We start from the raw sequence: 27823 nt of genomic DNA, 5'->3' as shown, positions 1-27823 counted from the left end.
GTCCTCCTGCTTGTCTGGTTCTTTGACAGCCCATGCAGATACGTTTGTTCGTAGCTTAGAAATGTGAGAGCAAGCATGCTGTAAGCAGAGCTTGCGGGCCAGCTGAGTGCCCACCTTGATGCCCCCCCCATAGTATTTCTGCTACAGGGCCAGCAAGGACCTCTCTGCCTTGTTTATCTGGTGCGCTTGTAGCTGACCCCTCAGCAAAGCCTGCGCTGTAGGCCATTGCTTGTCTGATTGTTCTAAGGTGCAAACTTCTGCTGTGAGGTTAGTCTCAAAGATGCGAGCCCTCTCCCGCCTGGGAAATGGAGATTGAGATTAAAAGTCCCTGATGGTTGCCTTGAAGAGAAAAAGGGGGGCGGGGGGCAGAGTGTGAGTGTGTGTGTGTGTGTGTGTGTGTCTGTCTGTCTGTCTGTCTGTCCCTGTAAGGCATTGAGCTCAAAGTACTCCGTGATCAACTCCTTAATTGAGGCAATGTCCACCGTGTCGCGCAGGAGCTGAGGATGTAATCGCCAGCGCAGGTGGCCCTGATGGGGGGCTGCTTGTGGAGACCATATGAGCTCAACATGAGCGTGGTAGGAGATTGAAGTGTCCGATATCCACACTTCCACCTCACAGCAGAGAGTGCATGAGAACTATGTGGTTGATACAGGAGTAGGACCGATGGACATGAGAGTACAGTGTATAGTCCTGAGAGTTTGGCTGTAAATAACCCCAAGCATCAGTCAACCCAGTGTTTGGGAATTCTCTACAGAGCTGGTTAGACATGGCCCCAGTACCCTTGCAACCCCCTTCATGCCACCCTAAAAAAAAAAAAAAAAAACAACAGGTCTTTTTATTGTGTTTTAAACAGGTGACTGTTTCTGTTTTCAGCATCACAGGTAGCTACGGGCAAGAGATGCCTAAAAGAAAAGCATTATGTAGCAGAATCAAGTCTGGGGAAGCGCGATTAAATTACTAATATCAGTGTTTCTACTGAAAATTAAACCTAAGACATGTTCCTTACTATGTGTTGGAAAGCCAACTCTTGGATGAAGAAAGACTTAACTCCAGAAGATAGGAGGACAGGCTTTCCAAGCTCCTATGCAGAAGCGTCCTCGCAGCTCCTTCTTGGGGGTTGGGAAAATGTAGCAGGGGTGTGGAAGCCCTCCAGAGGCCACAGAGGCATGCACCAGTATCCTTATAGTATGCAATTGTTATGTTGTGGTTAACAAAAGCATGAAAAACACGTTGCCTCCACGGACGCAGCATTCAGGATTTCAAGATGGCACAGCAATGATAATGTTCAGTCTGAGGGTTTGCCCGGGAGCTGCTTAAAGGGTGATTCTGCAGTGTGATCGCAAGTATTGAAAACAAAGGGAAGGGTTTTAGTAACCCTATTACAGAGGTAACGAGGAAATGGCAGGGAAACATACTTCCACTACCGAGCCAGCGTGGCAAAAGAGTGAGCTGAGAAAGATGCTAGGAAAAATAGGAACAGGAGTGGGCATGAACCGAAAAGTCTGGATGAAACATCCCTGACTGAGACTCACAGAATAAAGACCCTGAAAGCATCAGACTCCTGTAACAGCCCACCATAAATGCATGCCAAGTAGTACAATTATACCAAAGAACAGTTATAGTGGAGCACAGACTCCAACGTGCATCCCAAGAAAAATATATATAATAAAGCGCAAATAAACAAGAATGTTTCCTGTTGTGCCATATGCCCTCTCAACATGTAAGCGGGCCAAAATAGGCAGTTTACTGCTGTCTGGCTAAACTGACCAAATTACAGCAATCTCCCAACCACATTACTGGTAAGATCCCAGCATGGAGAAGCCAATAATGAAAGTTGACCAGGCAGAGAAGAGGGGCATGTATCTGGATCAGGGGATGGCAGAATTGGAGGTCGAAGTGTAACATGAAGAAGAGCTGAAGTGACAAACACGTTTAAGGACTGTACTATGCCCCCCATTTATTTGCCTGTAACAAGAGATTAAGTTACTAGAAAAATGCAGCCAGGGCAGAAGGACTCAGCACCCTGGAGCCCAACCACGTCTGGGGAGGACGATGTCAGAGAAATATACTCCAGTTTATGCAAGTAGCTATGTGTTCATCCATCCTAGGGATCCACAAAACCTGGCCCAGGATGAAAACCTGTAGGGTAATGCATATTATGGTCAAACAGGATCAACCTGTGCAGCAGTAAATTGTAACAAAAATGGGATCAAGGAAAAGGGGTGAGGGGTTGTACATCGTAATGTACTAATGTTCCGTGACTTCAGCTCTGCTACTGAGCAGAGAAGGAAAGCGCATTGATGATAAAAATTGTTAGCTATGAAATACAAAGCATTGCTCTGGTTCCGATTAAGCTTGAGTGGTCGAGGAAGACAACATTCCCATCTTTAACACAAACGCAAACCCCTCTACCCACCTCTGGGACATCGTGAACACACACAAAATAAAGAGGTGGGTGAGGGTTCCAAAGTATAGCTTGTTAGTTATTCTTGGTTGACGCAACACATCCCTTTCTTGATGCCTGGTCATTTATGATAAGAACTTCTTTTGCACCAAAGTGACAATAATTTCTAAACTGAAATCAAATTCCTTTCCCCACTCCCTATCTTCATCGCAGTGGAGAACACACTTTAGTGAGTTTGTTTTACTGATAAGTTGAATTGTAATGTAAGAATACGAATTTAACATAAGCACAGAAGACATTCTTAATTAAACTTGGGACTGGATGACCATACGCAGGCATAAATCCTTAATAACCCAATGGCATCCTCTTCTAATTTGATACTGTATAATGTATCTTGTAGTCTCTCCTAAAAGCTGCACCAAAAAGCGGAGTCAATAAAGAAAATTATTGATAAGATCCAATTTTGTGTGTTCAAGGACCGTACCAGTAGATCACCTATGGTATTCAAAGACAAGGTGAGCTAGAGGTCATAACCAGCCAGTTCCAGCAGTGTCATATTTCCCTGCTCCCAATTATTGGTCTGCATTTCAGGTGTTGGTCATCTTTGTCACTACTTACTGGCCTACCGGATGCCATCCTGGTGCTGTTAAGGCCATACAGTCATCCATCACATCCGATCATGTTCTAAATAAAACAAATGCACCCTGTATCTCTCATTATGAAAGCTACAACGGTTTGCAGCATACATTCTACTCAAAATATAGAGTAGCATGGTCAAGATGATGAAACCCAAGAAAGTGAGCTATACTACCGTCAGACCATCTGTGGCCTCAGCGGCAGAACACCGAGCCACGAACTGGCATGATCGAAAAATATAAAAATAAAAAGGAAGAACAGGAAACAAGTGTCCTTTACATATGCACACAGTCTATGGAACAAGCGCCCTAGGGGTTTAAGATTGGCCCTTTAGCTCTAATATTTCCCTAAGGGCCTCAAACTCAAATCATTCTTAATTCATCTGCCTCAGCTAGCTAGGACTTTTACTAGGTACGCCTGCCACTAGGTTACGAATGTTCCATGTGCTTTGTAAACTTGCCTTTCACCTGTGTTTCCTATGTGACTGGGTATGCACTATAAAATGACAATTCTGTGTAAAAGAGAACTTGGAAAAGTTTAAAGCGGATTTTATTTGTTTGCTGAGTATTGCAATAAGAAATAGACCGTTACAAAAAGATTTTCCAAAACTCTTTGTAAGCCATTAGGGAAGCTTTTCCTTCCAGCTCTATAGAATGGTTCCTTAGAGTTCCAAGAAAGAACAGGGCATCGTGGACAATGCTTATCATATAGTTGAATGGCTCTTCTCTCACACAAAAGAGAACGAAGCCCATGACATCTGCCTATTCCACAGCTTCCTGCCATGCTGCATACACTTCTTGATCTCCAGCTCAATATCTGGCGAACACTAGGGTTATTCTTGGTTGCTTCTAAATTCTAGACTGATTTTATCCAAACATTGTCAGCGTAACATGAACAACGACTGCGTATCATTCCCAGGCCTCCATTCTAGACACCTTTGCCTTAGGACTCCTTTTTTGTTTATCAACTTCCCCTGGAATAAATTTGCTTGGTCAATGGTATTTATATCTCTGAGGTATGTGTTCTATAGCGTGGGTCTGTACACAACGGTGTGCAGGCTAATATGCTGGATCCATATTCTTACAACTAAACTTTGCCGAAGTCAATCAGCAATCAGGGAATACCCATGAAGTGTTTTAAAAACATGGTTCCTCAGTAGGCATGTAATGAACTTTACAGCAGACGTGCACAGTGTATATATACGGTAGCGATATAGTAGGATCGTACCCACATACAATGTTTACACGACTGTTCAACTAACACGTTTGCAAAACGTATTTGCACAGCTTGCTCACTGAAACAGTTAGTTACGAAAAATGGAGCACATACCCCAATCTCAAGAACTGGTTAATGCAGGCCCTGAAAAAATGGCAGCATCCAGTAAATGAAATCTTCGAAAGACTACCGGCCTATCTTTAAATGAAGTTACAGGGGGGCGTGGCCAAGATGGCGGAGTGAGAGGGCGCGTCTTCTGGAGCTCTGACACCCGGGTCTGAAATAGCGGCTTGACGGGCCCAAGCCCTCTCTTATTGAGCAGCCCGAGTGATTGCAGGTGCCGACAGCACCCTGAGGTTGCGGGAGGGCGGGCTCCGGGCCTGGTCGGGCAGCGGCAGAGCCTAGGCCGCGCGTGGCTGGGCCCGGGCCAGTCTGCAGCGGTGGCCGCCGCATTTCGACACAGAGAAGGCGACAAGTGTGGGGCCGCACAGGTAACGGGTCGGGGGTGGAGGGGAGGGAGCGCATTGACTGTGCGTGCCCTGGGCCCCCCGGCCCAAAGAGAGCCTGGCAGTTGCTGGGGAGCGGCCCCGCGGATCCTGGAGGGGCCAACTTGGAAAGCAAGGCCGCCCTGCCACCTCCTGGCACGGCGGGCCTGTGGCCCTTGGTGTAAATTCCAGAGTAGCGGCAAAGGGAGAATTTGGCGGGACTGATCGGCCCGCGGTGTTGCGAGGTGGCGGTGGGTGGCGGCGTTGTTGTTGTGCGGCTTGGGCCTACCAGCTCCCGGGGGCCTGACGGGTCCGGGAGCGGCCAGCAGAGGTCCCAGGGTGCTGGGATGAGGGTGACTGGCCCCTCCTGCTCTTGCCCGCAGCAGTGAGCGGTGGCCCCGGGGTGAGGAGTGCGGCGATGCACTGGATCGGGGGGCTCGGTGGGACTGTTCGGCCCACGGCGAGGGGACGGAGGATCAGTGGAGCGTGGTCATCTGCGGTGGACAGAGCGGAGGCCTTGTAGGGCGTTGAGGGGGACGACGACATCCACCAAACCTAAAAGGGATCAGTCAGTAAGGGAGATGCTGACGAGATCGCACCAGTCACAGGGCAAGCAGGCTGAGGTTGCAGCTCCGGCGCGGGGGCCCAAAGAACAGGGAGAGGCAGAGGACAATGGAGAGGCCCCGGTTACAAAAGGCTTCCTTGCTTCCTTGTTCAACTCGTTGAGGGTGGATCTGCAGGAACTCCTAAGAGATATCTCCCAGGAGATGCGGGAGTTACGTACTGATCTCACCTCGCTGGGGGAAAGGGTGTCCATTATGGAGAATAATGAGATCTCCAGAGTTGAGGAAGTCGAACAACTTCAACAGGAAACACTCCGATTGCGTGAACACCAGGAACAATTGCAGATCGCGACCGAAGACTTGGAAAATCGCTCTAGACGCCATAATATACGCATCAGAGGGGTGCCGCACGGGGCCGAGGGATACGACATCAGAGAGTTTGTTACGGCCGTGTTTCGCTCCCTCTTAGCTCTTGAAGACGCGCAAGAGATTAAATTGGATCGGGTCCACAGGGTGGGCCGGAAGGGGTGTGCGGGCGCGCGCCCTACAGATATTTTAGCGTGCGTACACAATTTTATGATCAAAGAAGCTATTCTCCAAAGAGCGCAGAATCTTCCTCAGATCTAGTTTTGGGGGCAAAGCCTGCAGCTCTATCAGGACCTCTCTGTGCTGACGCTGCAGAGGCGTAGAGAGCTTAAGCCCATTACAGATCACCCCTGGGCCAACTCCACATCCTACACCTGGCGGTCACCCCTTTAGACTCGTTATTCCGGTGGGGGGTCCAGATGAGACAAGTGAAGACGCTACAGGAGGCCCGCCGGGTTTTGGGTCTGGAGGAGACGGAGCAGCGGACGGGGTTCCCAGGGGGGGGTCCTGCTGAGTGCCAGTCAGGATGGCGTCGAAATGAAAGGAAGCGGAGGCCGTCGCGGACGTCATCTAAGGAGCGGGAGGAGACAAGCCGTTCTGAACAGTATCACCACCGGTACCGGCCCATAGGTTCTGCTTAGGGCTGGGAGCTGGTGGAGGTGCCCGTGGACCGTCCTGCGGAAATAATGTGAACAGGACTAGAACCGGACTGGGTGGCGGGGCTTCTGGATGCCAGGAGGGGGCCTCGTGAAATGTTCCAGACCTCGGCTTGGAGCTCTGCCTCGACGTGGACTTCCCATAAAGGACTTGATTGTTGGTTGTTATGCACCTGTTGTGCCTTCTTGTCTAGTTATAATTCACTCCCCTTGCAAGAATCGCACTCTCCAACTGAGTCCGCTAAAACACCCCGTGTTTGCCCTACCCGGGATTATCCCCAAACCTGGCCCCACCGTAGAGGTCAGCTGTCGCGGCTTCTCGCCTCCTTCTACGTGCCTGATTTTTAAGTGTAGACGCCTCAATGTCCGAGGCCTTAATAATCCTTCGAAGAGGCTGGCAGTCTTATCTTTCTTGGAGCACTCTGGGAGTCATGTTTGTCTGATACAAGAAACGCACTTGCTGGCTACTGATGTTTATTGTATGTGTCTAGATGGTTCCACTGCAGTATTTGTCTTTTGCTCCCTCTAAGCAGGGTGGGGTGGCGATTTTGTTCTTGAGGTCCTTCCCTGGGGAAGTCACTGCTAAGATCCATGAGGTTAAGGGCAGATACCTGGCTCTGAGAGTCCGCATAGACTCTTTTCATTTCACAATTACAACTATATATGCACCAAACACTCAACAAGAAAGTTTCATGAAGCAGGCTCTATCCCAGACATTCACGACCCCGGACAGGGCTATACTTGTGGGTGGGGACTTCAATATTGTTATGGACAATGACTTGGACAGATCAGGGCATTGATATGGGCAGACTGGGGCTTTGACTTTGGCCGGGTTGCAGTGGCTGGTGGATTGTGACTTGGAGGATATTTGGCGGACAACCCATCCAGGCCTTCGAGACTATTCGTTTTATTCAGCTGCGTCAAAAACTTACGCATGTATAGATTATTTCTTAGCCTCCTCAGAGTTCCGTTCACGGATTCAGGAGACTTCGATAGAGCCCAGGGCCCTGGTGGATCATGCTCCTATAACTGTGACGGCCCACCTGGGTCTAAGCCGCACCCGGGGTCTTGGCTAGCGCTTCCGGGACACGATTTTGCAGTCCCAAGATATGGCAGATGCTGTGCGACAGGCGATCAGAGACTATCTTGGCCAGAATGATAATGAGCTAACTAGTTACAGACACTTTGGGAGGCGCTTAAAGTGGTCATGCGTGGGGAGGTGATATCCCTCTCGGCTAAAGAATACAAGGCCCAAGGGGCCCGGAGGGAGGCTCTGGAGCGGAGAGTGGCTGCTCTGGAGCGCTCTCATAAGCATACGGGAGCTCCCAGAGATTGGAGGGAGCTAGAGAAAGTACGCTTGCAGCTGGAGAGACTGGACTGGGATAGGGCGGAATATGCGTTAGCGCAACTTAAACATAAGTATTACATAGGGGGTGATAGATGCGGGAAACTCCTGGCTCAGAAGTTAAGGGCTCTTAGGCACGCCTCTGCTGTAAAGATGGTGCGTTCCCCCTCTCTAGGGGAGGCGCACACTGACATGCAAATAGCGGAAGCCTTTTCAGATTTTTACAGGGCATTGTATATGGAGGACCAGACTATTTATCTCAACCCCTCTTCCTACCTTTCGGATTGCGCAGTCACGCCACTCAGGGAGCAGGATGCAGCTCTCCTTGACCAACCTATTCGGTTGGAGGAGGTGATTTTGGCTATCTTGCGTCTGAAGGAGGGGAATTCGCCTGGCCCGGACGGCTTTAACCCACTTTTTTTTTTTAATAAAACTTTTTGTCCGGAGCTAGCCCCCGTACTCACCAGGCTGTTTAAATCTTTCAGAGACCAAGACCCTTGCTCCCAGTATGCTTGAAGCCATCATTACAGTCCTTCATAAACCCGGGAAGGATCCGGAGGAGTTGGATCATACCGCCCCATCTCGCTTCTAAACATAGATGCCAAGCTGTTTACAGGTATATTAGTGCAGCGTCTCAACCCATATATGCCCGGGCTTATCGACCCAGATCAAGCGGGCTTCATACCCCACTGACAATGTGGGGATAATATGAAACGGATTCTATATTTGATAGATAAAATGCACAGGTCCCATAGGGAAGCACTCCTTCTTACTATCGACGCAGAGAAGGCGTTTGATAGTGTGCACTGGCCTTATCTTTTCCGGGTGTTGAAGCGCTTCGGGGTTGGGCCGACGCTCCTGACCTGGATCAAATGTGTCTAACCATGAGCCCAGCGCAGCAGTCTGCGTTAACGGAACGGTATCGCTGCTGTTTCCGATAAGAAGGGGAACGAGACAGGGGTGCCCGCTTTACCCGCTCCTGTTTGCGCTCTATATGGAGCCCTTGGCACAAAGACTTCAAACTGACCCTCATATTACAGGCATTAAATTTGGGGGTGACCACCACATTATCAGTCTTTGTGATTCTTAAGCTGGCAGAGCCCATGGTCTCGCGTACAGCGCTTACAGACACTTTACATGCATTTTGTATGGTCTTAGGGTTCAAAGTGAATGCACAGAAATCTCAGATCCTAAACCTGTCAGTCCCTCCGGACCATGAGAAAGGACTGCATTCCAGATTCCCCTTCATATGGGCATCGTCACACGTCCCGTACCTGGGCATAGTCTTAGCGAAGACGGCTGCAAAGACGTCCTGCATGAATTATGCTGCCCTCTCCAGAGGTACTAAAAGATTTAGAGATATGGGGGAAGCATAAATTATCTTGGTTCGGCAGGATCACCGCAATTAAGATGACCATTTTGCCACGCATACTCTATCTGTTTCAGATGCTTCCTCTGACTCCGCCGCCTAACACCGTAGCTACGCTTCAGACGGCGATCTTGAAGTTTATTTGGGACCGGAAACCTGCACGGCTCCCACGTCACACTTTATACCGTTCAAAGATAAAGGGGGGCTGGCGGTTCCCTGCCTGTTAAAGTATTACCAGGCGGCTCAGTTGCCGCCTGGAGTAGAGTCGCCCGTTGACGGAGAAGCACTGGAGCTTCATGGACCAGGCGGTCGCTGGGTCCAATACTTGGAAGGTACCTTGGCTGTGACGTAGGCACAGAGAGACAGGGATTTACTCATCTCCTATCACTGGCATGACTCTCGGGATGTGGGATGCGGTGGCGATCAGATACGGCCTGACCACTTTCCCTTCCCCCATGACACCGATATGCGCGAATTCTGAGTTTGCCCCCGGTCTGAACTCAGAGGGCTTCAGCGTCTGCATAAAGGGGGGTGTAGAAGGGTGGGGAGTCTATTCGGCATAGATGGTATTATGCCCTTTGACCAGTTGAGGGAGACCTATGGTTTAACAGAAGCAGATAGATTGACATACTGCCAGGTCCGGCACTGGGTGCTGCAGCCAACGGTTAAACCCCTAGTAGCTAGAACACTCACAACATTTGAGAAATGGCTTGTAGGGAAAAAAGATGATAAGCGGCTGATATCTGAAATCTACGCGCACCTCCTTAGCGCCAAACCACTCTCCAAGACGAAGGGGCAGAAGCGATGGGAGAGAGATTGAGAGAGAACTGACAGAAGAGGAGTGAGAGGGAATACTTTTCAGGGCACATCACACAGCTCACAATATACCAGGGGTTGAAACAGCCTATAAGATAGCTACTTCCTGGTACTACACCCCCGCGAGGATGCGGGAGTGGGACTCCACTAAATCTGGGCTCTGCTGGAGGGGATGTGGAAAAACGGGCACACTCATTCACTTGCTTTGGCACTGCCCAAAGCTGACAAGATATTGAAGTAGCATACTGGATGAGATAGAGTATTCCACAAAGAGATCCAGAGGCTCCCGACATATACTATTTTGGGTTTACCCAACCCTCTCACCTTCTCCCCTCCGTTCCTTGGGGGTCGACTGATCGCCCTCGCCCTCAATGCGGCACATCAGGTGATTCTCAGTCTCTGGGGCACGGACAAGGTTCCGAGCTATACCTCCTGGCTTTATAAACTCTGGTATATTTTAGCGATGGAGAAATTAACCTTAGCGGCCAGTCAGAGGGCAGACGAAACAGCCGCTCTGTGGAGACCCTTTATTCAGATTCTATCCGCTGAACTTAACGAACTCACCTGTCCCACATATTTAAAAGTGCTGCGTTGCTTAGCAATGCCTGATCGGGGTGGAGGTAGCCAGGATTGGAGGGGCGGGGGTCATGCAATATAGACACTGGTGGATGGTGGGGCGGGAGCTCGGGTGGGCAAAGGGGAGGAATATTGCTGAGTGTTGATGGGAGGAGTTAAGTTGCTCTATCTTGTTTTCTTTGTTGTATCTGACTTTTCTATTCTCCTCTTTTTCCTTCTTGCTAGTTTCCTGTTTCTTATGGTACCCGCTCTTGTTTACTATTTGATGTGAGAGGGACAATAATGTATTTAAGCCCAGGCCGTATCAATTCTCTCTACCGGACCCCTTTTTTGGGGCTACATGACAGATGATGTTATACACTGCCAGCCGAGAAGGTTGTAGGCGCACAGCTGTGTAATGTGTTTCTTGAATCTTAAACCAATAAACAGATTTGATCCATAAATGCAGTTACAGGCAGGGCAAACAAGCTTGAGGTCTGAATCACAAGCTGTCTTCTCACAGATAGGCCTATAGTCAGCAACACAGATGAAGCACACCGCAGCACAATGGCATGTGTGCTTGAAGACATGCTTTCAGCATGATATCAGCTACGAAAGGACCGGTGGCTGGTAAATGGCTTGCTTACACAAACACAAAGTGAAACAAGCATTTGCAATGCAATAGGTATTACACATTTCAAACAAGTAAATCGTCATCTTTTGCCTACGAGCAAAAAAAAAAAAGACAAAAAAAAAAAACCTGAGTGGAAACTCACAAAAGACGACTTAACAAAATAAAATAAAATTAGCTTTAAAAAAAAAACCTGAGTGGAAACTCACAAAAGACGACTTAACAAAATAAAATAAAATTAGCTTTAAAAAAAAAACTTTGTAATTTTGTTTGTCCTGCTGGGCAGGTTTTTGCCAGTCACAAGCCTTCTGTTTGTGGGGCACTGGCAGTTAGAACAAAATAGTACCTGGATCACGTCGAGAGCAGCGGATGGGCACTAATTAAGTTGAAATCAATTAGTGCTTGACCCCTGCTCCACACAGTGGAACAGAAATGATGCCAGACATGCCTTGACGAATTACAAGGGTGTAAAGAAGAGTTCCGTGCAAACCAACAAATGGTGAGCAATGGGCAGCCTCCGAGCCCTTTACTGAACATAAGTCTCTCGCATGCGCATGCACTCGCAGGCTCAACCCTAAAAAGCATGTCTGGAAACTTATGGCTCTGATGCTGAAAGCAGGAAATAGGAAGATCTGAAACTCTGGAGCAAGTTCATTTTCACACTTGGAGAAATAAAAAACAAAGTGCTTTTGTTCCAATCTTCACAACGGGATTGATAACACGTTTTCTTTATTTTAATACAGAGCAAACCTACACAAAATTATCAAAATCCTGTAGAACTAAGAAGAAAAGAAATTTTAGAGGAAGCTCCAAAGAGCTAAAAGATTACAGATAAATAATAAGTACTTGCTGGCAGTGAAAGCCCAACCACTAAAACCATCACTGTGACCAGAAAAAGACAGGTAAGTGGAAAACAGAGGCAGAGAAAATGAACTTAGAACTCTGTGAAACTGCAAAATTCTGTGTGACCCAATTCAAATGATGACAATACAGGCATGTAAAATGTTTTAAAGCCAAAACATAGTGGGCACACTCACACAACATATGTTGGATCCCATGGCCAGCTACACTGGAGAATGTCGACAGGCAGAAATAACACATACAAGTTTGGAACCAACCCATGACCAAATATTACACCCTACTGAAAGAATTAGAAGAGCGAGTATTTGCCAAAAGCTCAGGCACAGCCGTGTGAGAATTAAAAACACACTGACACTAACAAACAGTATTATTAGGCTTAAAATGCTCAATTTTAAAACATTTATCTGATAGAGATTCTAGCTGCAGATTTCTTACCTTAGATTTATCCTCAGGCGTCAGACTGGATCCAGAAATTCTATCCCTGCGCACCGGTATGTAGCATTGTTGGGCTCTGTCAACACTGTCTGCACCAGAAGTGATGTGCACAGTGCCTATATAGCCGCCACCCAGCACACTGACATCAGTTCTTTTTTTCGATGCCAGTCAGTGCAGATCCAGATAGAGCTACCCGCAGTGAATGTTTGACTGGCTTTTTTCAATTTTTGGTGAAGGATATTTTTTTTTTCTGGTGTGCTATGGATGTTCCCATAAAACACAGCGGCATTCAAACCCTGTGGTGGCTGTCAAAGGCAGATGCCTGTGACAGCCTCACACTTAGTTTGTCTGTGGTGCTAGGAGTGGGACCACGATTCCAAGGTCTGTGAGGACTGCCACGCCATCAATCTGAATTGCTGTAGGAAGGTTCCCTGAAGTTCCTTGCCACTGGATGACCTAAATGATGCTCGTTATCTTGGCCACGTGGAAGGTCCCTGGAATCCCTTGCAGAGCTTGACCCGCAGATCGCCCTCCCAGTCCAGGCCGTTCCATACGTCTCACAAGCATCAGAAGTCCAAGAAGTCCAAGCATTTTTGGACTTCACCGCACCAATCCAAGTCCTTAGACAAGGCACATGAATGATGACACTGCCAAGGCCTCACTTCTTCACAGTGCCTGTGCCTCAGTCCGCTCTGTGCCTCCCAGAGTTTCCCGAAGCTGGAGCCATCCCGCCAGCCCCATCAGTTCAGAAGCAGGCCCCTAATGGATTCCTACTGGTGAGGCCGACCTCGGCACCGATTGGGTCCCATGAATCAAGTGTTGGATCCAAAGCGACTCCGCCTGCAAGGCCACAACCTTCCATGGAGCCCCACTCCAGTGCTATTGTTTCTGGCAGCACTGATGCCTGTATCTCCATCATCATTCCAGACTCGGATAAGGAGCCGGATTGGCGTTGCCTGATGCCATCATCGGCCAGTACCATGCCTTCTGAGTCTGAGCTAGCGCCTTTTTCTTTTGATAGGCCTGGAGAAGGAGACGATTGGGAGGAGCCAGAGGAACATTATCCATGTCACCACCCTCTTCAGGACAAATGATATGAGCATCTGAAGGATGCCATTAGGTTTGTCACCTCACTAGACATTTTGGTATCTCCTCCTACTGTGGCTATAGAGGAGGAAATCACCTTTGCAATGGTGGAGCTGAGGGTGGCTGAAGTCCTGGACCTTACACTACCCTTGGTGGCAGTCAAGACAAATGACTTGACAGAGGTGCTTCAGTCAGGTGTCACACCCACGGAGCCTTTACTCCCGCTCAGTGAAGCCCTAACAGATGCCTTGCTTGGGGCTTAGTCCAAAGCATGCGCACAGGGGCTCCTGCATGCAGGATGATTCCCTGCTGCCACTGCCCCACTCCTTGGAACACCAGTTTCCTCAAAATCATCCCAACCCCAGAGAGCTTACTGGTCCAAGCCTCCATCTCCAGAGTTAATCCTCGTGCATTCCCTACCTCTCCACTGTATAACGTATCCAAAAGGCTGGATATCTTCGGTAGGAGGATGTTCTCTTCTGCCAGCCTAGCACTGTTGTTGGTGAACACTGTGTGCCTTTTGGGCTGATACAAACACACAGCATGGGCTTCTGCTGCACAAGTGCTGCCAATAGTCTTGGAGGCGACCCAAGCCATACTCACCCAAGGCATTTCTGATGGGGGAGATGCAGCAAAGTTGACCATTAAAGGTGGACCGGATACAACCAACTCACTTTGCAGAGCGATTGCGTCACATTGGCTCTTAGACGCCACACCTGGCTAAGATCTTAATTGCTTTTTCAGGAAATGTCCAGGCCTCCTTCATCAACATTCCTTTTCATGGCTCTCAAAACTCACAAAAAGGTGATGGGAGGCTGAATGCTATAAGTGTAACCAATGGCAACAGTTCAGGGTAGCACTCCAGCTCATCCTTCTTTTGCTAACCATGCCATCTCAGTTTGGACCCAACCATATGCAAATCAATCTTGACCCTGCTTCTAATGGAATGCTCCAGCTTGACAGTGGACAGGAAGACAGTGCGAAAGTGCGTGAAAGACAGCAGGGCTACAGCCAGATCTTTTGGCCTATCTATAGCTCCTCGCCAACTCCAATCCGCCTATTTCCCCTTCCGTTGCTATATAAGGTGCTACCAACTGTGTCCTTTTCTGCCTAGCCACCAAGTCAGTAGGCATACCAGCTATTTCATGGCCACAGACGACGTTCCCACAAATCACAAAGGAGCACCAGCAAGAGGTCAGGCGAGTCCAATGCCCCCACCTGCAGCCGCCATCTATAAGCTTCTTTAGTTTGCCCTCATACCAGCATAGGCAGCTAGTGAGAGGCAAGATTCGACATCACCTTCTCCACTGGCAGTCCATAACACTGGACAAGTGTGTTTTTCAAATTGGCCAGAGTGGCTACTTCATCCACTTTCTCCCACCCCGCACCCTCCCCCCATCCCTAATGCCACCTGGTAGCAATGAACTCCCAGAAGCCTATTACCCCATTCACCATCCTACTGGACCATAGGTGTCACCTGTGCCTCATGATGAGCCACGAGAATTATTAGTGGGCTGTGCTCCCTTTCGGCCTTACCAGTGCCTCTCAGGTGTCCCCTAAGGTGACAGCGGTGGTTGCAGCACATCTGTTTTACCCTACCTCAACGATTGGCTGTTGAAGGTGGATTTACCCCAGGCAGTCATTTCCCACCTCCAGACTAAGGTGGACCTTCTCCACTCATTGGGGCTCGCTATGAACATGGCAAAGTCACATCCGATTCCCTCTCAGACACTCCATTTTATCAGAGCAGTTTCAGGCCTATCCTGCCGAAAAAGCAGGTCCAGGGTGTTTCCGCATGATTTTGATGTTTCAGCCTCTATCTTGGATTTCGGTGAGGCTGTAGGGCCCCATGGCCTCATGCATCCTGTTTGTAACACATTCCTGTTGATGTACGCAGGCTCTGCAGGGAAACCTAAAGTTCCAGAGGGAACAGCATCAAGAGAATCTCTCCGATATGGACCAGATCTCGTAAGGAACTGCAGAAGACCTGCAGTGGTGGCTGAAAAACCACAATTGGGTCAGTTGCAGACCCCTCTCCCTTCCCCACCCAGAGATGATTGCAGTTTCAGATGCATTACTCATGGGCTGGGGTGGCCATCTGGAAGAAGCGCAGATCAGAGTTCAAGCTCCACTCAACCTGCTGGAACTGTGGGTGATCCGAATGGCATGAAAAACTTTTCTTTCTTCGATCAAGGGAAGGCTTGTTGAAGTGTTAAAAAACAACACCACCACCATGAGGTACTGCAACAAAGTGGAAAGAGTGGGGGCCCTGTTTCAAGATGCTGTGCATCTCTGGACATGACTGGAATGTCAGGGTATTTCCCTGGTGGTTCAGAGTCTGGCAAGGTCTCTGAACACCAGAGCAGACAAACTCAGCCAACTATGCCATTAGCGGACCACAAATGGCATCTTGATCTATAGGTGAAGCAAGGTCTCTTCAGAGACTGGAGAGAACCATGGTTAGATCTGTTTGCCACCATTGAAAATGCGCAATGTCAGCAATTCTACACACTGGAGTTTTCAAGGCTTCTCTCGCTCTGAGACACTATTCATCTTGAGTGGAGCTCAGGCCTCTAGTATGCCTTTCTGCTGATACCACTCCTACCAAGAGTTCTCAAGAAGATTACAAACAACTGGGCCCAAGTCATTCTTGTGGGTCAGGATTTGGTATGGAGAGTTTGATGTTCCATCGTTCCTACGATCAGGCTTCCCCTTTGGGAGGATCTCTTGTCACAGCAGCAAGGCATGGTCTTGCACTGGAACGTATGCACCCTAAGTCTTCATGCATGGAGCTTGAGCAGCAGCAATTCACAGCTTTCAACCTTCCCCCTCCACCACTGTGATTTTATTTGGGCAGCCAGGTGTCCCTCTACCACCCCAGTATACACCTTTCATTGGGATAAATTTGTAAAATGGTACGCATCCAAAAGCACTGATCCTCTTCTGCATCCTTATTCCAAGTTTTATTGTTTATTCTTTCTCTGGCCCAGCAGGGGCCTTCTCTGGGCATTGTTAAGGGTTACTTGTCTGCCCATCGGCTTTCTTGCGTTGATGGACCAACCTTCTTTACTCAAGTCACCTGCTGTGGCTCATTTCCTCAAGGGACTACAATACCGGTTTCCACCCAGGTCACTCACTATGCAACATTGGGAGCGCAACACAGTCTTAGCATTTATCATGCATGCTCCCTTCGAGCCACTGCACAACTGTCCATTATGGTTACTGATCATAAATCAGCTTTTCTGGTCACCATATCATCAGCCAGGAGGTCCAGCGAACTGCAAGCTATCTCTGTGCACCCTCCCTACAAGACCTTCTATCCAGACAAACTGGTTCTGAGAACCTTTGATTCCTTCCTTCCCAAGGTAGTGACGTTTCCATGTAGGCCAAAATATCACCTTGCCTACTTGTTTCGCTCTACCTCATCCTTCTAAAGAAGAGGAGGGACTCCACCATCTGGGCCTAAAAACACATTGTCGCTCTACACTGATCGTACTAGAGAGTTCTGGGTGGAAGGTCAATTATTCATTGGGTAGGTCGGAGCAAAGAAAGGGAAGGCTGTGCAGAAGCAAACCATCTCACAATGGATAGTGCCCTGCAAAGAGACCTACCACACACTGGACAGAAGCACCCCCCTGTGGATTTCCGTTCTCAGTCCACCAGAGTCAAGACTACAACTACTGCATTTGCTTGTGGAGTCTCCGTCCTGGACATCTGTCAGGCAACAGCGAGCACATCTTTGTGCACGTTCACCAGGAAATACTGTCTGGGCAGTCAGCTTCGTTGTGAAGGGCACTTTGCCCATTAGTTCCTGCGGGACCTTCTGGTCTAATGTGTTCGCAGACCCACCTTCAGGGAAGTATTGCTTGGGTAGCTATTCTATGGTAAGGAATCTGCAGCTAGAATTGACTATCAGATGAACTTGTTACTTACCTTCCGTAACATCTTATCTGGTAGAGACTCTCTCTGTAGATTCCTTACCAACCCTCCCATTCTCACCGCTCTGCAAACAGATTTCTACACAGGGTCTCCTTTTTGAGGTCTGTAGTGATGCAGAACAGTTCATCTGCATTGTTAGTGGCTCTGCACTTCTAGCATTGAAAGATCATAAAAAGAAACCGTTGTCAGCGCCCCACGGTGGAGAACTCTGAACATAACTAATCTTTTATGAAATTCAGTAGAAACAAACCTATAGTGTTAAGATAGGACTATATGTAAATTTAAATACATATTTGTATCATATGTAATTTCCTTACATCACAATATATGAAATTCTTGCTGCATACTCTTGGAGAAAAATGATACCCTAACTAGCTGCAAAAAAAGCCTAGCCTAACATTATAAAAGGAAAAGATAATCATAAACCTAGTGGGATGCAAACAATGCTTTAAGAATGATGTGCAAGGCTGCTAGTGGGTCACGTAGAGTCAGCAGAAGCAGGCCCTGACAAGTACCATCCTACTACCGAGAATCCATTGACTGCCTCCTAAAAGTCTTTAATGGCAGCAAAAACAAATTACCTTTTAATCCTATGATATTTAAATAAACTACAAATAAAAAATTGCCAATCATCGTTAGTAACTGGCTAGAGAAAACAACAGTGACATACAACATATCAAACCAGATAACTCAGATACAGTATTTGCCCTATAACCATTGAGGATTATACTCACCCCGAGGTCTTTGTACGTCTATGAGGAGGCCATCACACGTTACATTTTAGAAGCATCTGAGCAACTTTTTCAAGAGGGCATTTTTTGCATTACGTTACTGGGCACGTCATGGCTTTGTACACATACATGGTACTCTCTGGCTATGAATTAAACTCACACTTGGAAAAATTTAGCTTAAAGACAGACAGCATTTTCATAATGGACACCAGCGAGTGCTGACATAATGCAATTGCCCTATTCCTTCAATATTGAGCATTTCACGTTTCCAAACAAATCCTTATCAGCACACTTCTCGTTTTTACCTGGGCCCCATCTTTCAGTTTTAAGATGCACTCCATTGTATTAATGGTGATAACGACCGGCTCCGATCCTAGTTTTGTCCATGGTACGTGAATCCGTAATTCATGAATATGTCCACTTAAAAATGTAAATGGCAACTTCAGCTCCTGAGTGACAAAAAATATCAGCATAAAAAACAAATTATTCAAGAAATGTTCAGGCAAGGTCTTACATCAGTGAATGCAGCATGCTTGACATTTTTCAAAAGTTAACACAGAGTACAAGTGCCATGAGAGCCAGCTCTCGTTTATCAAAATCAAGACCCAAAGATGACTTTCGTTTCAGTGAAAGATTGATTTGACAGTGTAAAAACATATATACATTTGTATTAATCTCAAAAGGCATTTGACAGGGTGAAAATGAATATTGTTTTCTATTTTGTGCAGTAATGTTAAACTATTTAATCTACATTGCAATAACAATGTATCAAAAGTGAACATTTTTACAATAAACCTCTTTAAATGAATGAACACAGTGTGACATATCAATCCAACGAGCCTAAACAGGGGTAAAAGAACAGTATGACTTTATCACTGAAAAGGCAGTTAACTACAGAAAGAAGTACCAGCCACATTTATCAAATTGATTTAGGACCCAATTTAGAGTTTGGGGAATAGTGTACTTCGATGTAAACGCAATGGAGTTCCCTGTCCGCCAAACTCTCAGTCCACCCACTTCATTTAGAGACAGGCAGACTTTAAGATTTCCGCTGATTGAGCCCATTTTGGCGAGGTCTACAGAAAACATCCGTCGATGGCCTGACTGATTAGAGGCCGTCGGAGGAAGGACATAACGCTGCCTGCCCTATTTTGCGGGGACGATAAAATGTGTTCATTTTTTATTACCCCCTGGACAAAAAAATAAAAAAGAATAATAGTAATAATAATAATAATAATAATAACAATAATAATAATGACCCCACCTCCCACACCCTGCAAAAAAAAATCCCCATGGCGTGGGGGTCATTAGTTTTTTGTTTTTCTAAAACAAATGTCGCTATGGGGGTTTGTTCTTGAAAAAAAAATATTAACTTGGAGAACAGTAGTCAAAATTTATGGCAGCCATCCACCAAACTTTTTGTACATTGAACAGAACCACTGTGACTGCGGTTCCTTGCAATCTACGTTTGACGGACTGCAGTCCAAGTGGATGTTGAAGGTAATACCCTCTTCCAACCTAACAGACGAAGTATCATCTCTCAACCTGTAAAGCAGGCACTAAGTTTCAATAAACTTGATAGTGAAAATGTTTGCAAGGCTTTTCTACACAAAAATATTACAATGTATTTAATGTGCTGCAAACTAAATAGAATGAAAAAGTAAACCTGCTTTAAAAAAAAAAAAAATAGAAGCACATTTCCCAACTTCTATTACGTCTTTTTGGCGTAAACAGGTAAATATAGCAACAATAACATTCAACTGGTGCAAGGCAACCAGTGAGTTTACCAAATGACCGTATTTTTCTGTTACGCTGTTCTCAAGCTAGGTTTGTACTCTGCATATGTCAGCTCATATACATACAAGATTCAACAGCTGCCAAGATTATCCATACTTCTTTGTCTGTAATTCATATTCACCATTTCACATTTCTTTTGATCTTGGCATACCAATAGTAATTGACATTCAGAGAAGCACAGTATTTTTTACGTATAACTTTAAGACCCCAATAGTTCATTCTGTGGTTGGCCGATCACATGTTTGAGTAAGATATATGCATTTACTATGTGTGAGGTACAAGGAAAATCAACACATTTTTAGAAAACAATTTGGTTAATTTCTACTGCGATATCTGAAAATAAACAAACTTTTGAAACAAGTAACAAAATACAATTCAGCCTAAATGCTGTTTGGTATACATGGTGCACTTGATTAAGGTTCAGACTCATTCACAAGATGTCTAATTTCTGATGTGCAGCCTGGTGTGAAAAAGAATACCTATCCAAGCTGCACTTACAGAAGTGTGGCATTCTAACAAGTTTAGAGGAGATGGAGCAAAGGGTGTGGGCTGTTTTTACACCATGAACCAGTTGCAACGCTGAATAAGGCCGCAGTAAATTGATTCATGATCACTTCCTTGACCTTATGCTGAAACAGCAGGTGCAGGAGGAGGTGTCTCAAAAATCTGAAATATAAAATACCAGCCTTAATCACATATTCAGCCTCAAATGAAATTGTTCTTGTTGAGCCCAAGGAGTACGCCAATGTTTTACCTACTTGAAGAATTTGAAAGCTGATTGGTAGAGTGCCTTGATCCAGAGTGTGAACTAATGCGTGATTAAACTCACATATTATTTAGTTTGCAATTATGTTTTCCTATTTAACAATCATATTCTGTGTGATTAGCACAAGACTACACATACTGGATGATCTAGCAAATCAAAGAAATAACACAATAGAAATGTGGCAGGCACTTACCCAAAACATGCTCTCCTACCTCCTACTACCGGGCATCAAGCTGGCACTCATCTCTCCACCCTCAACCGTCACTCTCCTACAACTCTCACAAAGAAATGTGCTGGTGCAGGGAAAGCAGCTGTGTGAACAGCAGAAACTGAGTGATGTTGACCAGAGTTGAGAAAATTCTATGTGCTTGCTCTGCTCTCAATATAGCTGTCTGCATAGGTGGATCTCATGGAAAGTATTAGGTGCTTCCCCAATGTCAAAGGAAGCATTGGAGTGGTGGGAAACATGAGTTCAGAGGAGCTCCAGGAAGACACCAACATGCTAAACCATCAGATAATGGAAATACTGTCATATCTCTTCCTACAAGCCTAAAACCAAATGTTTGGTGTGCATGCACATTTACTGCATTCAGCCCATTATAAAATCAAAATATCACATCTGTCCATTTCAAATAATCTCACATTTCTCCTCTCATTGGAAAACCCTTCTTCGCAAAAACAAACCATAAGAACAAATGTGTGACCACTTTCATTGGCTGATGGTCACAGAAAGGATGAATATCTGCTCACCTCTAAAGGCAGTCATTCAGTATGTTTTACAAATGACCCATCATAGTTTTTAAGCACCTGTTCAATTAACATTTAACATGGTGGAGGCAAGAAGGTGTTAGTGCCTCCTCGTGTTTAGTTAGGTTTGCGCTGTTGAGTCATGAAAGTGATTCCTGTCAGCCACTGTGATTTCGGTTTTCTCTTCTGGTTGATACAAATTATCACTGTTGTGAAAAAAACAATAATTTTTGGTGTGGAATGAATATACAATAACTTGAGGCACCTAAAATGTTATCTCAATATGGACTGCATTCAGTCCTTGATTGTATGCTGTCCTCAAATACCAAATTTAACCTTTATTGTGTGTCAACGAATTCCACCCTTTGCTCACAGAGACAACTGAAAAAGTACTTCCTTAAAAGCTGCACACTACTGGCATCCATGCCAGAAAGGCAAGACGCTCATCTTGGACACAACCCTACACAAAAAGAAAATCAGAAGCCTCGACAGAGTGAAGAAAATACATAACCAGGACGAGAAAACCCAGATACAACAGTACAGAACTTTCAAAGCAAGCCTTAAAAACACCAATAAATATCACTGCTCTTAACACATAGTGTATGCCATTTATTTCACCAAAGAAATCTTCAAGATGAGGAAATTCTAACCATGTACTGTAGGTTACACTGTACCAGTCTCAGTATACTGCAACTCCTTAACAGAACACTTGACTAAAAGGGGCAAATGGTTGTGGGACCCACTTAACTGAGGCTTCCCATAACGACATCTCATTGTCAGTCGATATGTCTTCAGTAATACACATCCAAACCTATGGTCTTTCAATCTGCTCTCCTTTAAAGAAATCTCTGAAGCAATTAAAGATATGACACAGCTAAAGCACCTGCTGAACTGTGCCCACCAAATATATCCAAGAACACACTTCAAGCTTCCACTGCGGCCACACAGACAAGTGCAATCATTAACAAATCGGCCAGAGAAATCACCAGTGAATTAAAATCAGCCCACTGTAAGTCAATCCTGTATATAAAGGACTCAACAAACTGCAGAGTTTTATCAAACAGGCCATTACGGCTAAGCCAATTTAAAAAATAATGTTTATACATATCAACGATTTCCTTGGGTAAAATAACCTTATCTCTGATAAACAGATAAGATTGTTGGCCTGGAAAAGACAATAAATCAATATTAATTACAATCTGGGGTGATGTGAAGAACGTAGTAAACTCCAAAGGAGCTGCTCCACTCATCCCAAAATGTAGACCAATAAATATCCCCTTCACCTTTACTATGTATCTTTTCCCACTTCCTGAGCTTTTCAAATATTCTAAGTTTACTTGTTACATCTATGCCAATTGTATTAATATTGTTCTAAAACTGTACAAACACCCAGATGCTTCAAAAATCACCTGAACCTAAGGCCCTCAAACAGTAAGATTCCCACTTGTGGACAAATAAATAACATAGGATTCCACTAATGCCTGCCTTATGGCTAATGCACCGCCCCCTACTACATCGACTGAAGTAAGGAATCTGGGTGTGATTAAGGACTCCACACGGACTCAAAAGCCAATTACACAATGTGACGACAAACACCTTCAACAATATGCAAACATTACATAGTCTTTCTTGAGATATTCCCATTGGATCCAGCCATGAAAGCACTAGTGCTGTTGTGCCGTGATGATGCCAATGGACTTCACATCTGGAATCAAAACGTGTAATCAACAAACTCCAACTAATAAAGAATGCAGGTGCCAGACAAAGTTCTTGCATGCTGCAACCATATTAACCATATTACTCTTGCCCTCAAGGTACTGCACTGGTTACCTGTGGTAAAAATAATAATTTTCAATTCCCATGGACAGCTCAATGAGCAATCCATAGTAATAGAGCATTTTTCTCAAGTCCAAATTCAGGCTCTACATCCAAAGGGGGGAAAATTAGATCAAGAATGGCATCACACACTACCCTTTTCAGAAAAACTTGCATATATGTTTTTCTGTATTCAGCAGGTTCACAGTATCAACCTGTGAACTATGCAACATCGTGCCCAAGAGAATGAGGATAATCTCCTCCACCTAGAATTCAATTCAGAAAAGCAACTTGGCTTTTCCCCAAAATCTGTCTCAGCTCACTACAAATCTAGGAGTTCCCAGGTGCTTAAAAAGTGCTAAAAGATATCTTCTTATCATCAAAAATCATCCTCTTACTCCTTAGACTAAAGATGATACTTCCAGGTGGCTGAGCTGCCAATGGATCTCTGCATTGTCACCCCATGACAAGCTAAGATACCTTAAACTGATACCTGATCACTTTTCCCAATAGGTTAGTCCTTTCAGCACTGCAAGATGGACATAACATTACAGCTGTGACTTTGTTTTTCTTCATCACTGGGAGCAGCCTCTCTAATATCTACCCTGTTGACCCCATTGAAACAATCAACCACCACTTCCATTTCAAATATCGCCCACTACTTGAGTATGTGACTGTGCCTATTCTTACAAACTCTGCCACAACCCATGATTATGCACCTTCATACTTCTTCAAAGAACACACTATTTCCATTTAGGCCAAACAGCTCTTTCAAGAACGATCAAAGAATGACCAGGTGCTCAATGTAATTAAGAACACACGTGATCTTGTTAGGGCTATGCAGTGATATACAAATGATACATAAAGAGTAGCTACTTACACATAAAATAATTCCTCCACCTAAATTCACCAATATCAGAAAAGCTGGATCAAGGCACTCTAACATTCAACTTGCAAACTCTTCCAGTAGTTAAAACATTTACGTACTCCTCTTGGACCCAACAAGAACACTGACAAATGAGGCTGAATAAGTGAAGAAGGCTGCTATTTTATATTTCAGATCTTTGAGACACATCCTCCTGCAAATGATGTGTGATAGGCTACTGGCGGTACAGAGGAGTCGAAGGCTTTGGTACGGTGAGTGATTTATCTTTATTTTAAATATAGTACAGTTCAAAGGGTGTAGAGGAATTGTTCTTATCTGTTTGTCTTGCTGAGTCTTCTTGTCCTTTAATTGTCGGGTATTCTCTTCTCAGGTTTGGTGGATGTTGGTTTATCTGGTCCCCCTCGGATACCGGAAATAAAACAGAGGGGATACCACAGGTAAGTCGGCTGTGGGGTACTTTGCGTGTTTGTTTAGAGGTGGCATGCAAGGAGGGAAGGTGCTCAGGGTTCGGTGGTGAAGGGATAGAAAAAGTAAGTGCCCAGTCGGGGTTGTGGCTCTCAGGTACTTTATGGCACGCTCTTACTCTTACCACTCAGAGCTGTGCCCAGAGTGCTCCCCAGTCGTGCCCGGTTGTTCCCTTTTTCCCAGGGTCCCCTCCGACCCTTCCCCCCCTTTCCCCGGCTCCCCTTCCTTGTACTCTATCACTCCGTTTATAAGCACTCCGTCCTAAGAAGGACCGTACCTGGTTTAGCCACGACCCTCCAGGGTCGTGGCGGGATTTGTAGGCGGTTAGGACTTCGGTTCGAGCAGGAACTGCTTCGCCCGTCTCCGAAGTTGCTTCAGGGTTGCGAATATCCTTCTCCGTGGTCGGCGTCTCCTCTCCTTCCTTGGCGTTCAGCATCTTCGTTTCCTCTGTCTCCTTCGATAGCGCCCGAAACTCCTCCCCGCTGCAGTCCGTCGTTTCTTTTCTTTGTGGGTCCCGGAAGTCCGGGCCCGCAGCGTCTGGTGGCGTTCCCATGGTAACATGGGAACGCTGAAGCGCGTCAAGAGAGACGCGCGAACAGCGCCAATTGGGAGACTCGGTGGACGCGGTCGAGACGACCCGTCTACACTCCCCCTCCCATGAACGGGACTGGTAGAGGACCGGAGAGGTGGGAAATCGTGACAGATAATCCGCAGGACCCTGCTGAGTACCGGAAATGTGGCGGACCTGAAAAGTAAAAGGCTGGAGTTCAAGAAACCACCGTAGTACTCTGGAATTGGAGTCTTTATGGGAGGCCAACCAAGTGAGAGGAGCATGATCGGTATAAAGAACTAAAGGTCTGCCTAGGAGGTAATACTATAAGTTCTCCACAGCCCACTTAATAGCCAGACACTCCTTTTCAATAGCGGGGTAATGACACTCCCTGGGAAGAAGTTTCCTGCTGATAAAGACAATGGGATACTCTTGACCCTCCTTGTCAGGTTGGGCGAGGACCGCACCCAAACCAGTATTAGAAGCGTTGGTGTATAAATGGAAGGGCATAGAAAAATCTGGACACATAAGGACTGGTTCGGTTGTCAGGGAGTGCTTTAAGTGCTCGAAGCTGGCGAGCTGAGAACCGGACAACGGGGTTAAAGTGGAGGATTGCCGTTTTTTCAGGAGATCAGTGAGAGGGGCAGCAATCGTGGAGTATTGGGGTATAAACCTGCGGTAATAGCCCACGAAGCCTAAAAAGGAGCATAGGTCTTTCTTGGTCTTTGGTATCGGAACTTGAGATATGGCCTCAATTTTACTCTTCTGTGGTCGTAGAGTCCCGTTACCTATGATTTACCCCAGATAGGATATTTGTGTATTTCCCAGGATGCATTTTTTTGGATTAGCCGTCAACCCGGCGTCCGCCAAGGCAGTGAAAACCTCGTTGAGATGGCATAAGTGGTCGGACCATGTGTCACTAAAGATTACAATGTCATCCAAATATGCTGCTGCAAAGGTATGAAATGGTTGTAGTAGCCGGTCCATTAAGCGTTGAAAGGTAGCTGGGGCCCGTGGAGACCAAAAGGCAGGACAGTAAAATGATAAAGGCCTGATGGGGTCACAAAAGCTGTCTTCTCTTTATCCCCCGGCGCGAGGGGGATTTGCCAGTACCCTTTTGTTAGATCGAGGGTGGATAAGTATTTAGCTCTTCCTAACTTCTCTAATACGTCATCTACACAGGGGATAGGATACGTATCAAAAAGTGATATGGCATTTAACTTCCGGAAATCGATGCAGAATCGAACAGATCCATCGGGTTTTGGGACGAGAACCACCGGGGAGCACCAGGGGCTCACAGAGGGTTCGATTACCTTTAGGGCTAGCATTTTTTTTATTTCTTCCTCGATTATGTTTTTACTAGCTTCGGGAATGCGATAGGGGCGGAGCCGAATAGTCTGGCCCTCGGGTGTTTTAATTTGGTGGTGGATCAAATTGGTTCTCCCTGGCGTCTCAGAAAAAAATGGGAGTGCTGTCGTAATAGGGGGGGATAGCTATGCTTTTTCCATTTTGGGCAGAGAACTATTCAAGCATGGAGCTTCTACTGGGGTTTTGCCGCTAGTGGGATAAAGGTCCAACCCTAGACCCGTGGATGGAGTGACGAAAAACCCGTCAGCTGCGTTGCTACTGACATCTTCTGGTTGTTCCCATTTCTTTAGCAAATTTATATGGTATATTTGGGTTCGTTTTGGATGTGGATGTAATTCGATGAGGTAGGTGACGGGGGAAACTGCTTTTATCAATCTATAAGGTCCTTGCCATTTAGCTAAAAGTTTATTTTCAGAGGTTGGTCGCATTATGAGAACTCGGTCATTAGGGTGGAAAGACTGTAGTTTAGTCCTGTGATCGTAATACTTCTTTTGGGTTGTCTGTGCTTTCTCTAAATGACTTCGCACATCTTCCCATATGGTTTGTAAATGTGATTTTAGTTTATGGACATATTCTAGTAAGGGTTTCCCTTCCTCTTCTTCCTCTTCCCATGTTTCTGCGGCCATATCAAGGAGACTACGTGGTTGCCTTCCAAAAACTAATTCAAAAGGGCTGTATCCCCGTGGAGGATTGTGCATGAGTCCGGATGGCATAAAGGACCAGAGGTAGCTTCTGATCCCAGTCCTTTCCGGAGTCATCTATTATTTTCCTCAGTAGGGTTTTTATGGTACGGTTATAGCGTTCCACTAGACCGTCTGTTTGGGGGTGATATACCGCGGTTTTTATCTGGGTGATCCCTAAGAGCTTGCATATCTGTTTCATAAGGCTTGACATAAAAGGGGTGCCCTGATCGGTGAGGATTTCCTGGGGGAATCCTATTCTAGAAAAAAAAGTTATCATCGCTTGAGCCACTGTTTTCGTAGTCATGCTGGATAAGGGTATTGCTTCAGGGTATCTCGTAGCGTAGTCTACCAATACCAGAATGTAGGTATGACCTCTGGATGAGGGAAGGAGGGGTCCTACCAGATCCATACCTACGCGACTAAAAGGGATCTCAATAATGGGTAGGGGATGTAATGGAGCTCTCTTGGGGGTTTCTGGTCCCGTTAACTGACACCTAGGACATTGTAGACAATACCTTCTGATGTGGGCATAGACTCCTGGCCAATAGAATCTCCGCAAGAGATAGTCCTCCGTTTTTTTCACGACCGTAATGACCTCCCCCCGGCTGGTTATGAGCTAAGAACAGAACCTGATTTCGATAGGGTTCGGGTAC

At 46.1% G+C, this 27823-nt stretch overlaps 1 protein-coding gene across 3 annotated transcripts in view; it reads right to left on the bottom strand.

The window, feature by feature from the left end:
• Positions 1-27823, bottom strand: part of VPS13B (vacuolar protein sorting 13 homolog B) — a 2423697-nt gene that overhangs the window by 2357945 nt on the left and 37929 nt on the right. For all 3 annotated transcript variants that reach the window (XM_069220546.1, XM_069220545.1, XM_069220547.1), the window contains exon 3: positions 18399-18542. In XM_069220546.1, the coding sequence (XP_069076647.1) occupies positions 18399-18542 (144 nt within the window). The remainder of the gene's footprint in view (positions 1-18398; positions 18543-27823) is intronic.

This window comes from Pleurodeles waltl, chromosome 2_2 (genome assembly GCF_031143425.1).
Source record: "Pleurodeles waltl isolate 20211129_DDA chromosome 2_2, aPleWal1.hap1.20221129, whole genome shotgun sequence".
In the NCBI taxonomy this organism is placed as follows: Eukaryota; Metazoa; Chordata; class Amphibia; order Caudata; family Salamandridae; genus Pleurodeles; species Pleurodeles waltl.
The sequence above is the reverse complement of the archived record's forward strand: the minus strand, read 5'-3'. Positions and strand labels throughout refer to the sequence as shown.